Raw genomic sequence first — 13307 nt, 5'->3', positions numbered from 1 at the left:
GCACCTGGCATTGGCCACTGTCAGAAGACAGGATATTGGGCTAGATGGACCTTTGGTCTGACCCAGTATGGCCATTCTTATGTTCTTATTTAATATGCCAAACCACTGAATCTGCCTGTGAGGTCATCAACGGGAGGCACCACTTTGAATCAAAGCACAGTAACTTCAACACGTCGCGGCCTGTCCTCCTGGCAGCATTGCAAGATATGACGAAATTGAAAATCTGAAGTCTTCATATCATACTTCAAATGTCATTCTCACAATAACAGCGACTGTACAGAGAAAAGCGACAGCTGCTTCTCTTCAGATAATGTGGGCGCTAGCGAAAAAGAAAAAGCCTTTTCTGGCTGTAGAGCTTGTGAAGTAGTGCACATTCGAAATGTTGGAAAAGTTTTTTGTCAGAGATAAAAACAAAGATAACATTGTGACGCAAGTTCCCCTGTCTGATTCCACGGCAGTGCGAAGACTGCAAGTAATTTACAAGGATTGTCTGTCCGCACTGTCTCCAGAGGTGTGCGATTAATACTCGTTTTAAAAAAAAGTGTTAATTGCATTGCGATAACTGCAATTACTTGACAGCCCTAATATAAAGCCAGAGACTTGTATTGCTAATTTCACAAGACCAAAGACTATGGCATACTGTGCAAGCAACTTCACAGGAAATACTGCAGTCCCTGTAATGTACCAAGCAGTCAACAACACAAATCACTTATCACTATCTGCCTGTCTACCATTTATTAGCCTTCTCATTTCCAGTGCAGCGAGGGAGGCAGCAGGACCAATTGAGGCATGGTGGAGTTGGCAGGACTTCTCTTCTGGGTCTATCTGGGACCTGACCAGGGAGCAGCTGAGCTGAACCATCCAGCAGGGTGGTGCAGAGCTCCACTCCACAGAATAAGAGTAGGGGTGCTGCATGATTCTCAGGTTTTGACCAGCTGTTTAAAGAGCATCAATAAAAAATATTCTGACTCTTTTGTGCAACTAATCACATCCATATTAGACAGAAACAGAAGCCCTTTATCCAAACTCAGTCCTGTTTCTTGTTTGATTCTTGTAATGGAATATCTCCTCGGTGCCTTAGAACATCCAGAGCGATACAAAAGGAAGCTACCTACAAAACCAGGGATGCACATGCCAAGCACTTTGCAGCTGACAGCAAAAGTTAGTTAGATTCTGAACGCTGCTGACAGATGAGGTGTTCAACACAGTGCAGGGCCTGGTCTCTGGAAAAGGATATCACTGAGATCGTTGTGTTATAAATACAAATAGATACACATAACCAAGGATTTCAACTGCTTTCAGTAGAGGCTTCCTCTGAAGTCCAAAGTTTTCCACATTCATTTCTACCCCACATTCTCGGAGTTGAAGCCACTCACATTATGTGCAGTGCTGCTATTAATGTAGATGGAATATATAGGCCCAAAGATTTAAAGGTGTTAATATGACCCTGTCACTGTCTGACATTAAACAAGATTTGGGGTTTGGGTATACAGAGATGTAGGTTTGTTATTTGCATGGCAAACACACTAAAACTCATGCCAAAGTAATTTAGGAATGTATTATCTAAAATACAGGGGTGGGAGAGCTAAAACAAGTAATAAAGCTGTTTAAAATTGATAACGCTGTTTACAACTGGAATTAAAAGATGATATGAGACAAACTTAACTAACACCCATCAAAGTTCCTTTTGAAGAAAGGATATCAGTTCGAGTCCCTTATTTAGTTGGACAAGCCTTCTTAGTGGGGAGGAAAGGGTTCATTTCCGAGATGTGAAGGATGGTTGCTTTTCCTGCTTTTGACAAACAGATAGACACAAGGGGGTGAAGAAACATGGCTTTTGTTGATGTTCTTGAGATTCTGGGCAGGAGGTGTTGTATCCACCAGGCAAGGTATTAACAAACTTCGACAGAACTTTATTTACAGTGGCAATCTCTTTACCAAGCTGTAGCTGCACACTCTGTAACTCTCCCAGCCGCCTCAACTCCTCCCCCTCCTTCCTGTTTCCTGTCCTTTCAGACTCCCAACAGCCAGTGCTCCCAGTTCTAATAATCACATGCAGCATCTAAACACCACAGCAGGTCAGTCATAGATAGATATTCTGCTATCATGGCTAACCTGCCAACCCAGTGCTCTGGGCTCTGGGTTTGCGACGTCATCTGATTGCTCTGGTCCCTCTCCTGTACCAGTCTTTTCAGGCTGGGCAGAACTGGGTAGAGCTGATGGGCTGCCTTGTCTCATTGTGCTGGTGCTGTGTGATACAGCTGACCTCAGGATCAGATTGGACAGAAAGCTGGGAGAAAGAGAAGGGAAATAGTGGGGCAGAAAGGAGTACACAAGGAAAATGGAGACAAAACAGGATCTCATGTGTCCCCAGCTGGGATCTAGTCTGCTGGTGTGTCAAGGTCTGGATTTCATGATGATGCTGTGACCTTTGGGATCCCCAAGCAAAGGATGAAGTTGCTGGAGTGAGGCACCGGCCTGAAAGCCTTCACCCTCTTCCAGGAATTCCTGCCACCAATTCATCAGTCCCACCCCCCAAAGTCTCTTTTTAAGGACCCTGAGAGAGAGATGATTGGTGGAATAATCCATCTTTTCATTATTTTGTTCGCCAGTTAGGCCTAATTTCTGACATGCCAATTCTGATTCACTGATTTCCAGCTCCACGCTTTTCTTATTCATAAAGCATTATTTTTAATACATTCCTTGTGTTATGTTGGTAAAAGCCCTTTTGTTGAGACTAACTCACTCTAGTTTTTCACTTTTACTGATTTTTATAAACAACCTTATATAACAGTCTGAGTTGGACATTTGTGACTTTCCCCCCATCAACATTTTCTGACATTTGTTATTACAGATGACAAAACCATTTTACAAACTTCCATTCCCTTTCCCACAGTTAGGCTCAGAGTTAGGATCACAACTGACATTGGCCTTCTAGGCCCCAATTATTACAACAGTACCCATGTGATATTTGTTAAGTTATTATGAACATTTTAATTTCATTTATCACATTTAGTTGTCATTAAACTGATTTGTAGAAAATGTACTTAAGTAGAGTTTAAAACAATGGATTGTGTACTTTTCTGAAGGGGGGGCTTCATTTATAATTTGAGTAAAATATATAATTGACATGATTTGAGCACAGTTGCTTATTTCTCATGAATGGTTTGTTTAGTTTCCTGTTGGCTGCAAACTCTAGTCTAATTTTAGTTGTTGGGTTTAGTGTGAGGGTGCTGGTTGGCTTTGGTGGACTGTGACATGTGTCTGACAAAGTGGGTATTCACCCATGAAAGCTTATGCTCCAATACATCTGTTAGTCTTAAAGGTGCCACAGGACTCTCTGTTGCTTTTTACAGATCCAGACTAACAGGGCTACCCCTCTGATACTGTAACATACCAGAGGTCACAGTAGATGATCCAGTGTTCCCTTCTGGCCTTAAACTCTATTTGCTTTTTCATAGCCTGACATTTCTCTCTCTCTCCTGGCTATAGGTATAATTCTTTTTATATTGATTGAATCTATCACACTATTTATTCTCCTTTTCAGGCATTCATCTCATACCACGTCCACCTTCTGCTTCTTCGGCAACAGTAGTTGACCCAGAAACATCACGAGGTTTAGCTGACAGACATGATCAATCCTAGATCAGGACAGGAAAAGTTGTGCTGGACCTGTTCTGTGATAACTAAAGGATTACATTCTGAATGGTTCCATAAAGATGATCTTACAGTTAAAGCAAATTCAGGATTTCACTACCAGGGGACTTGATTCAGGATAACTGGGTCCTATTTCTGCCTCTTGTAGACCTCCTCTGAGACCTTGGGCAAGTCACAATCTTTCTCTGACATAGTTTCCTCTTAGGTAAAATGAGAAGACTATCAGTGATCTCCAAGTATTATCATTATTTATTATTATTATAGCTGCTTTCTTCCTGAACACAGAAATCATATGAAAAACAGTTCTAAAAATATTCTCAGCAGTAGCTCAATGGCAGCGGCTCAAAGATGAAGTACTGTAATTCAACCAGGCCAAATATGTAATTAGACACATCGGATGGCACTAAATTCCTATCAGTCAGTTTCTGTGTCTTGTTCCTTCCAGTGGAAGATACCAAATGCTGTTTATAGCTAGAGGCCACTTCCTAAATCTCTTCCAGTTTGCAACTTCCTCCCAATTCTTAAGAACCAAAACATTCTGGAATAATAATACCTATAAAAGTCATCTTGATTTTTTTTTAAAGTTGCAATCAAAAGCAGAAGATACCTGTAAAATACATGAGGCAGGTAGTGATATTTCCAGAGCAAGACACAGGTGTACTGATTTCACCCCCAACTAAAGGACCTAATTATTTTTAAGGCTTTTTGCATCTGCAGCCATATTGAAATTTCATTTTTCAGAAGAGAAATGTACTTTCTGTGAATCTGAACATTTTGATGTGATTTCTATTTCAAATAAATTGTAGGAAATGTCAAGTCTTGTTACTTTTAGAACCCAACAGCCCCAGCAACACAGCTACGTGGCTGTTTCTGCATGCAAATATACATTTGTAGGCATAACCACAGGAACAGTGCATGCAAATTAGGCCTACTCTTGCACTTGATTTTTGAAAACCAGACCCTAAGAGCCCCAATAACTACTTCCCAAGAGTCCAAGGCTGCAGCTCATTTGTATATGAATTTACAAATATTTCATCAATGCTGATAACTAACATTTGCTTATACTTTCCAGATCAATATATAAAAATTGCTTATGGCTGAGACTACCAGCAAAACAAGCAAAAAATCCCCAAGGCATTCACACAAGTGCTAGGCATAGCTCACTTAGGTTCTAGCTTCTTAGAATCCTAAATCGTGTAATAATTATTCTGTTGGTCAAAGTCAGGTCTGCATATCTTACTTACATGGAGAAACAAGAGTTGGACACATTTGGGGCAACACTGTGCAAAACGATTAGTACTGTTTTACCAAAATAGTGAAGAAAAAGACTGCCCCTTTCCCAGTTCTCCTATTCCCCACTGTGTCCAGTCCCCTTCTCCAGTGTCCTGCCCCATCTGCCCATTTTCCTAGACTTCTATCTGCTCCCTGTGTCCTAGCCCCTCCCACCAATTTGTCCCCAACTGTGCCCTGAGCCCCACCCTATCTGTCCCATGTCCTGGTCTCTCCCAGGGGTCCTGGCCTGGATGCCCACTCCATTGAGACTCCAGTCCCTCTGTATCAGTGGGGTAGCCATGTTAGTCTGTATCCACAAAAACAAGGAGTCCGGTGGCACCTTAAAGACTAAGAAATTTATTTGGGCATAAGCTTTTGTGGGTAAAAAACCCACTTTTTACCCACAAAAGCTTATACCCAAATAAATCTGTTAGTCTTTAAGGTGCCACCAGTCCCTCTGTGTTATCCCTCCCCTCCACAGGCTGGGGACTCATCTACCCTATTGCAGCTGCCCCTACACCTGGGTGCCCTTTAGATCATCACCCAGAGGGGTTTGCTCAGGATTGGGGTTAGAATCCAGCTGGGAGGGCATATATAGCCCGGGGCCCCGTGCCTTGAGTGTGTCAGCACCTTCTTGGAAAGATTCTTAATGCAGGGGTGGGCAAGGCTGCTAGCTCCTTGGGGTGGGGACCGCAATGGGGGTCTTTCCAGGAAAGTCTGCTTAAGGAGACCCTTGCTGCTATATTTGCTGCTCTGTCACCCCAAAAAGGGTAAACTTGCTTGCGGGGGGCTGGGGGGGGGGGAGGAGCCACAGGGGGTCACCTTTGAAATGTGGTGCTGTTTTAAAGGAGTCACTTAGGTTCCATAAATCTTTTTACCAGATCCTGCAGGGGGGGTCTTACCCACCCAGGCAGTGCTGTAGTCAGGTTTAGCACCCCACTCCGAGCCAGTCTGCATGGACTGGACTTTCCCTTGTGCCCTTATTTTTAACTTTTTCTCCTACTTGGGGGGTGCCTCGCCCTCCAGACCCCCAAGTATAGGGGGCTCTGCCCCTTGCAGCCCCGCGGTGGGCTTTGCCCCCGGGCCGGCCCCCACGTTGAGCCCCAGTTAGTGCGCGCATGGCGCACGCCGGGCAGCAGGGTCCTGCCCCTTGCAGCGCACAGTGCCCCTAGCCTGCGCCCTCCCCCGCGCCTGCGCCAGCAAAGCTCTCCCGGGCAAGGTGCGGGCTGAGGCGTCGCTCCTATAACGCGCATGCGCGGGGACAGCTCCGCGCACGCGCAGCGGCCCGTTTCCAAGGTGTTCGACGGTTGTTAGGTCCGCGGGCCGGCCTGAGCCATGTCGGCGGCGCCGCTGAGTCCGGAGGCGGCAGGGAGCGGCGGTAGGTGCCTGGCGGCGGGGAGACGCCGGTTGCCGGGCCTGATTTGGAAGCGGGAGGAGTCCGGCCGCCTCCAGCTGAGGCGGGGGCTGGGCCGGGCCGGGGGCGGTGGGGAGCCCTGGCAGGGCAAGGGGCCGGGGCGCCCCAACCCCCACGGGGACGGGGGACAAAGGTGGGGGCCCCTTGGCTCGCCTGGGTGGAGGCACGTTCAGAACGAGGGTCCGATAGTTCGCGGGGAACTCGAGCCTGCGAGCCCCGCCTGCCCGGCCGGGTGGCAGCGTGACCACTAGTCTGCGGGAGAGATGATGCCTCTGGGCTCCTTGGCGAAGCGAGCTCTGCTGATCTGACGCTATCGGTACCAAAAATCCTTACGCTTGTAATCGGGAAATAAGGTTTGTAACCTGGAACAAAACCCAGAGTAGCAATTGTGTTAAATTACTTGGGTAATTTCACCTGAATTCCTGCCTAATAAACCTGGGATGTTCTGTCCCAAACAATAGGTGAGTTGTGCCAAATGACTCACAAAGTCCTGCAGGGGTGACAGTGTGAATGCTCAAGATGAAACCGTATGAGATGACTTTTTGGTCCTGGAAACTTTTAACTGTTCTAAGGGATCCACCGAAATTTTCGTAGTACTAATTACTATGTCCAGATGTGTTTGCAGTAAGCAATCCTAACATAGAACAAAGATTGTGTTGATAAGTACAAAGTAATGAACGTTGGAAAACATCCCAACTATACATACGAAATGATGGGGTCTAAATTAGCTGTTATCACTCAAGAAAGAGATTGTTGAGTCATTAAGAACATAAGTGTCCGTACTGGGTCAGACCAAAGGTCTATCCAGCCCAGTATCTTGTCTACCGACAGTGGCCAATGCTGGGTGCCCCAGAGGGAGTGAACCTAACAGGCAATGATCAAGTGATCTCTCTCCTGCCATCCATCTCCACCCTCTGACAAACAGAGGCTTGGGACACCATTCCTTACCCATCCTGGCTAATAGCCATTAATGGACTTAACCTCCATGAATTTATCCAGTTTTCTTTTAAACCCTGTTACAGTCCTAGCCATCACAACCTCCTCAGGCAAGGAGTTCCACCAGTTGACTGTGAGCTGTGTGAAGAACTTCCTTTTATTTTTTTTAAATCTGCTGCCCATTAATTTCATTTGGTGGCCCCTAGTTCTTATATTATGGGACCAAGTAAATAACTTTTCCTTATTCACTTTCTCCACATCACTCATGATTTTATATACCTCTATCATATCCCCCCTTAGTCTCCTCTTTTCCAAGCTGAAGAGTCCTAGCCTCTTTAATCTCTCCTCATATGGGACCCGTTCCAAACCCCTAATCATTTTAGTTGCCCTTCTCTGAACCTTTTCTAGTGCCAGTATATCTTTTTTGAGATAAGGGGACCACATCTGTACGCAGTATTCAAGATGTGAGGGTACCATGGATTTATATAAGGGCAATAAGATATTCTCTGTCTTATTCTCTATCCCCTTTTTAATGATTCCTAACATCCTGTTTGCTTTTTTGATTGCCGCTGCACACTGCGTGGATGTCTTCAGAGAACTGTCCACAATGACTCCAAGATCTTTTTCTTGATTAGTTGTAGCTAAATTAGCCCCCATCATATTGTATATATAGTTGGGGTTATTTTTCCCAATGTGTATTACTTTACATTTATCCACATTAAATTTCATTTGCCATTTTGTTACCCAATCACTTAGTTTTGTGAGCTCTTTTTGAAGTTCTTCACAGTCTGCTTTGGTCTTAACAATCTTGAGCAGTTTAGTATCATCTGCAAACTTTGCCACCTCACTTTTTACCCTTTTCTCCAGATCATTTATGAATAAGTTGAATAGGATTGGTCCTAGGATTTACCCTTGGGGAATGGAGGTCAGACTAGACGATCATAATGGTCCCTTCTGACCTTAAAGTCTATGATTCTATGATTCTATGAATACCACTAGTTACCCCTCTCCATTCTGAAAATTTACCATTTATTCCTACCCTTTGTTCCCTGTCTTTTAACCAGTTCTCAATCCATGAAAGGATCTTCCCTCTTATCCCATGACAACTTAATTTACGTAAGAGCCTTTGGTGAGGGACCTTGTCAAAGGCTTTCTGGAAATCTAAGTATGCTGTGTCCACTGGATCCCCCTTGTCCACATGTTTGTTGACCCCTTCAAAGAACTCTAATAGATTAGTAAGACATGATTTCTCTTTACAGAAACCATGTTGACTTTTGCCCAACAATTTATGTTCTATGTGTCTGACAATTTTATTCTTTACTATTGTTTCAACTAATTTGCCCAGTACTGATGTTAGACTTACCGGTCTGTAATTGCCGGGATCACCTCTAGAGCCCTTTTTAAATATTGGCGTTACATTAGCTATCTTCCAGTTATTGGGTATAGAAGCCAATTTAAAGGACAGATTACAAACCGTAGTTAATAGTTCTGCAATTTCACATTTGAGTTCTTTCATGACTCTTGGGTGAATGCCATCTGGTCCCGGTGACTTGTTACTATTAAGCTTATCAATTAATTCCAAAACCTCCTCTAGTGACACCTCAATCTGTGATAATTCCTCAGATTTGTCACCTACAAAAGCCGGCTCAGGTTTGGGAAGCTCCCTAACATCCTCAGGCGTGAAGACTGAAGCAAAGAATTCACTTAGTTTCTCAGCAATGACTTTATCGTCTTTAAGCGCTCCTTTTGTCTCTCGATCGTCCAGGGCCCCCACTGGTTGTTTAGCAGGCTTCCTGCTTCTGATGTACTTAAAACACATTTTGTTATTACCTTTTGAGTTTTTGGCTAGCTGTTCTTCAAACTCCTTTTTGGCTTTTCTTATTACATTTTTACACTTTATTTGGCAGTGTTTATGCTCCTGTCTATTTACCTCACTAGGATTTGACTTCCACTTTTTAAGATGCCTTTTCATCTCCCACTGCTTCTTTTACATGGTTGTTAAGCCACAGTTGCTCTTTTTTAGTTCTTTTATTGTGTTTTTTTTAATTTGGGGTGTACATTTCAGTTGGGCCTCTATTATGGTGTCTCTGAAAAGTGTCCATGAAGCTTGCAGGGATTTCACTCTAGTCACTGTACCTTTTAATTTCTGTTCTCTGAAAACATCCACTCAACGTGCAGCAGCAGTCAAAAAAAGCTAACAAGGTTTGAAACCATTAGGAAAGGGATAAATAATAAGACAGAAGATGATATAATACTGCTATATAAATCCATAGTATGCCCACACCTTGATACTGCATGCAGTTCTGGTCACCCCATCTCAAAAAAGATGTATTAGAATTTGAAAAGGTACAGAGAAGGGTAACAAAAATGATTAGGGGTATGGAACATCTTCCATAGGAGGAGAGATTAAAAAGACTGGGACTGTTCAGCATGGAAAAGACTAAGGGGGATATGATAGAGGTCTATAAAATCTTGAATGGTGTGGAGAAAGTGAATAGGGAAGTATTACACTGGTCTACAATTTTTGAGAAATTGTTTGCTTCAGAGATAAAATGTGCTATTTATTATGTATTTTGATGTGCTGATTTCAAATATGACAAACCAACTGGCTACTGTTTCTAAGATATTTAAGTTTTTACATTTTATGTCTATGTATATTGTGTAGATAGTAGAGTTTTAATCATAAATTGTAAACCTAGGTCTTTTCATGTGTTTATCATGTGAAGCAACCATAATATTTCACCTGTCCTGTTTATGTAACACTTTAAAAATCAGCAAAAGGGTTATATAAATAAAATGTATTATGAAACAAAAGGCAAAAAACTATTATGTACGTAGTTTAGTCCTATTCAGTGTCTACTCGGCGCTTCTTGGCTTGTCTCTTGTATTCATTAAATTCATCTCTTGTCACTGTCCAGCAATAGTCTGCAAGCATTGATGGGCTCCATTTGCCCTGATAGCGTTTCTCCATTGTTGCAATGTCCTGGTGAAATCGCTTGCCGTGTCCGTCGCTCACTGCTCCGCAGTTCGGTGGAAAAAAATCTAGATGAGAGTGCAAAAAATGTATCTTTAGTGACATGTTGCAACCAAGGCTTTTGTATGCCTTGAGGAGGTTTTCCACCAACAACCTGTAGTTGTCTGCCTTGTTGTTTCCGAGAAAATTTATTGCCACTCACTGGAAGGCTTTCCATGCCTTCTTTTCCTTGCCACGCAGTGCATGGTCAAATGCATCATCTCGAAGAAGTTCACAAATCTCAGGACCAACAAAGACACCTTCCTTTATCTTAGCTTGACTTAACCTTGGAAATTTTCCACGGAGGTACTTGAAAGCTGCTTGTGTTTTGTCAATGGCCTTGACAAAGTTCTTCATCAGACCCAGCTTGATGTGTAAGGGTGGTAACAAAATCTTCCTTGATTCAACAAGTGGTGGATGCCGAACACTTTTCCTCCCAGGCTCCAATGACTGTCGGAGTGGCCAATCTTTCTTGATGTAGTGGGAATCTCTTGCACGACTATCCCATTCACAGAGAAAACAGCAGTACTTTGTGTATCCAATCTGCAGACCAAGCAAGAGAGCAACAACCTTCAAGTCGCCACAAAGCTGCCACTGATGTTGGTCATAGTTTATGCGCCGCAAAAGTTGTTTCATGTTGTCATAGGTTTCCTTCATATGGACTGCATGATCAACTGGAATTGATGGCAAAACATTGCCATTATGCAGTAAAACAGCTTTAAGACTTGTCTTCGCTGAATCAATGAACAGTCTCCACTCATCTGGATCGTGAACAATGTTGAAGGCTGCCATCACACCATCGATGTTGTTGCAGGCTACAAGATCACCTTCCATGAAGAAGAATGGGACAAGATCCTTTTGACGGTCACGGAACATGGAAACCCTAACATCACCTGCCAGGAGATTCCACTGCAGTAGTCTAGAGCCCAACAGCTCTGCCTTACTCTTGGGTAGTTCCAAATCCCTGACAAGGTCATTCAGCTCACCTTGTGTTATGAGGTGTGTTTCAGAGGAGGAGGATGGGAGAAAATGTGGGTCCTGTGACATTGATGGTTCAGGACCAGAAGTTTCATCCTCTTCCTCGTCTGACTCAAGTGAGAATGATTCTGGTGCATCAGGAACCGGCAGTCCTTCTCCGTGGGGTACTGGGCGTATAGCTGATGGAATGTTTGGATAATGCACAGTCCACTTTTTCTTCTTTGACACACCTTTCCCAACTGGAGGCACCATGCAGAAGTAACAATTGCTGGTATGATCTGTTGGCTCTCCAAATCATTGGCACTGCAAAAGGCATAGATTTCCTTTTCCTGTTCAACCACTGGCGAAGATTTGTTGTGTTGCAGCATATGTGTGGGGCCCACCTCTTGTCCTGATCTCCAATTTTGCAGCCAAAATAAAAGTGATAGGTTTTCTTAACCATAGTGGTTATACTGTGCTTTTGTGATGCAAAAGTCACTTCACCACAAACATAGCAGAAGTTATCTGCATTGTTCACACAAGTACGAGGCATCTCTGCTCACTTTGGCTAAACAGAAATGTGTCCCTTTGCAAAATCAAACACTGACAAATAAGAGAGCATGACACTGTATGATTTCTAGAGCTGATATAGGGCAATTTGTTCAGCAGAGTGATGTAAGCTTCGTTATGATTGCATCATCCATGACTTCTAGGAATAACATGATGCAATACTACCTTCAGATTGCATCATTCATTGTTTTGCCTAAAAAGCAAGTACTGTCCAAATCCAGTCATAGATTTAGTCATAGGTCCAGTCAAAGATGTATTTTAGTCATTTCTGGTTTAAATTGAGATCCTTTCCCTTTATAACTCACTTATCCTCCGCCATTCCCAAGTCAAGGGTCGTATATACTGACCCAATAGCGCATCTTGAAAACTAGAGCCAATCAACAATTTTAAGCATCATTTTCGTTCTCAGTGACCCAGAATTAGTAAAGTTTGACTACATTTATTTCAAAAGCAATTTGGTTGTAGAGCAGTGTTATTTATCCCTCCACATAACATAAGTACCAGGGATCTTCTGATGAAATTAATGGGCTGCAGATTTAGAACAAACACAAGGAAGTACTTCTTCAAAATATGCCAGGGAATGTTGTGAAGGCCAAAAGTATAACAGGGTTCAAAAAAGAATTAGATAATTTCATGGAGGATAGGTCCATCAATGGCTATTAAGGACACTAGATGGGGAGGGCTCTGAGTTACTACAGAGAATTCTTTCCCAGGTGTCTGGGTGGTGGGTCTTGCCCATATGCTCAGAGTCTAACTGACTGCCATATTTGGGGTCAGGAAAGAATTTTCTCTCAAGCCAGATTAGCGGAGACCCCAGTGGGTTTTTTTTTTTTTTGCCTTCCTCTGCAGCATGGGGCCTGGGTCACTTGTAGGTTTAAACTAGTGTAAATAGTGGATTCTCTGTAACTTGAAGTCTTTAAACCATGATTTGAGGACTTCAGTAACCACCCAGAGGTTAGGGGTCTATTACAGAAGTGGGTGAGGTTCTGTGGCCTCCAATGTGCAGAATGTCAGACTAGATGATCATGATGGTCCCTTCTGACCTTACATTCTTCATCATCTCATAGACTTTAACCCCATGCTCTGGGTGTCCCTTACCATCCTGGGTGACAGGAGATGGCTCACTAAATTAATTGCCTGTGTCTGTTCATTCCCTCTGAAGCATCTGCATTGGTCACTGTCGGAAGACAGAATACTGGGCTAGATGGACCATTGGTTGGACCCAGTATGGCTGTTCTTATGTTGTGACAGTGCTGTAGCTGAGCATGGTGCTCTGCAGACAAATAGGAACATATAATTCCTGCTCCCCGAAGAGTTAAGAATTTAAGTTAAAAGCAACAGAGTCCTGTGGCACCTTTAAGACTAACAGATGTATTGGTGCATAAGCTTTCGTGGGTGAATGCCCACTTCGTCAGACGCATGTAATGGAAATTTCCAGAGGCAGGTAATTTCCATTACATGCGTCTGACGAAGTGGGCATTCACCCAC

General features: G+C 43.4%; 1 protein-coding gene across 1 annotated transcript in view; it reads left to right on the top strand.

The window, feature by feature from the left end:
- The first annotated feature begins 6219 nt into the window (after positions 1–6219).
- The window catches only part of LOC117875379 (zinc finger protein 808-like), a 16901-nt gene continuing 9813 nt past the window's right edge, over positions 6220–13307 (top strand). The window contains exon 1 of the mRNA XM_034766673.1: positions 6220–6307. Coding sequence (XP_034622564.1) covers positions 6265–6307 — 43 coding nt within the window. The 5' untranslated portion in view covers positions 6220–6264. The remainder of the gene's footprint in view (positions 6308–13307) is intronic.

The sequence above is a fragment of the Trachemys scripta genome, chromosome 3 (assembly GCF_013100865.1).
Source record: "Trachemys scripta elegans isolate TJP31775 chromosome 3, CAS_Tse_1.0, whole genome shotgun sequence".
In the NCBI taxonomy this organism is placed as follows: Eukaryota; Metazoa; Chordata; order Testudines; family Emydidae; genus Trachemys; species Trachemys scripta.
The sequence above is the reverse complement of the archived record's forward strand: the minus strand, read 5'-3'. Positions and strand labels throughout refer to the sequence as shown.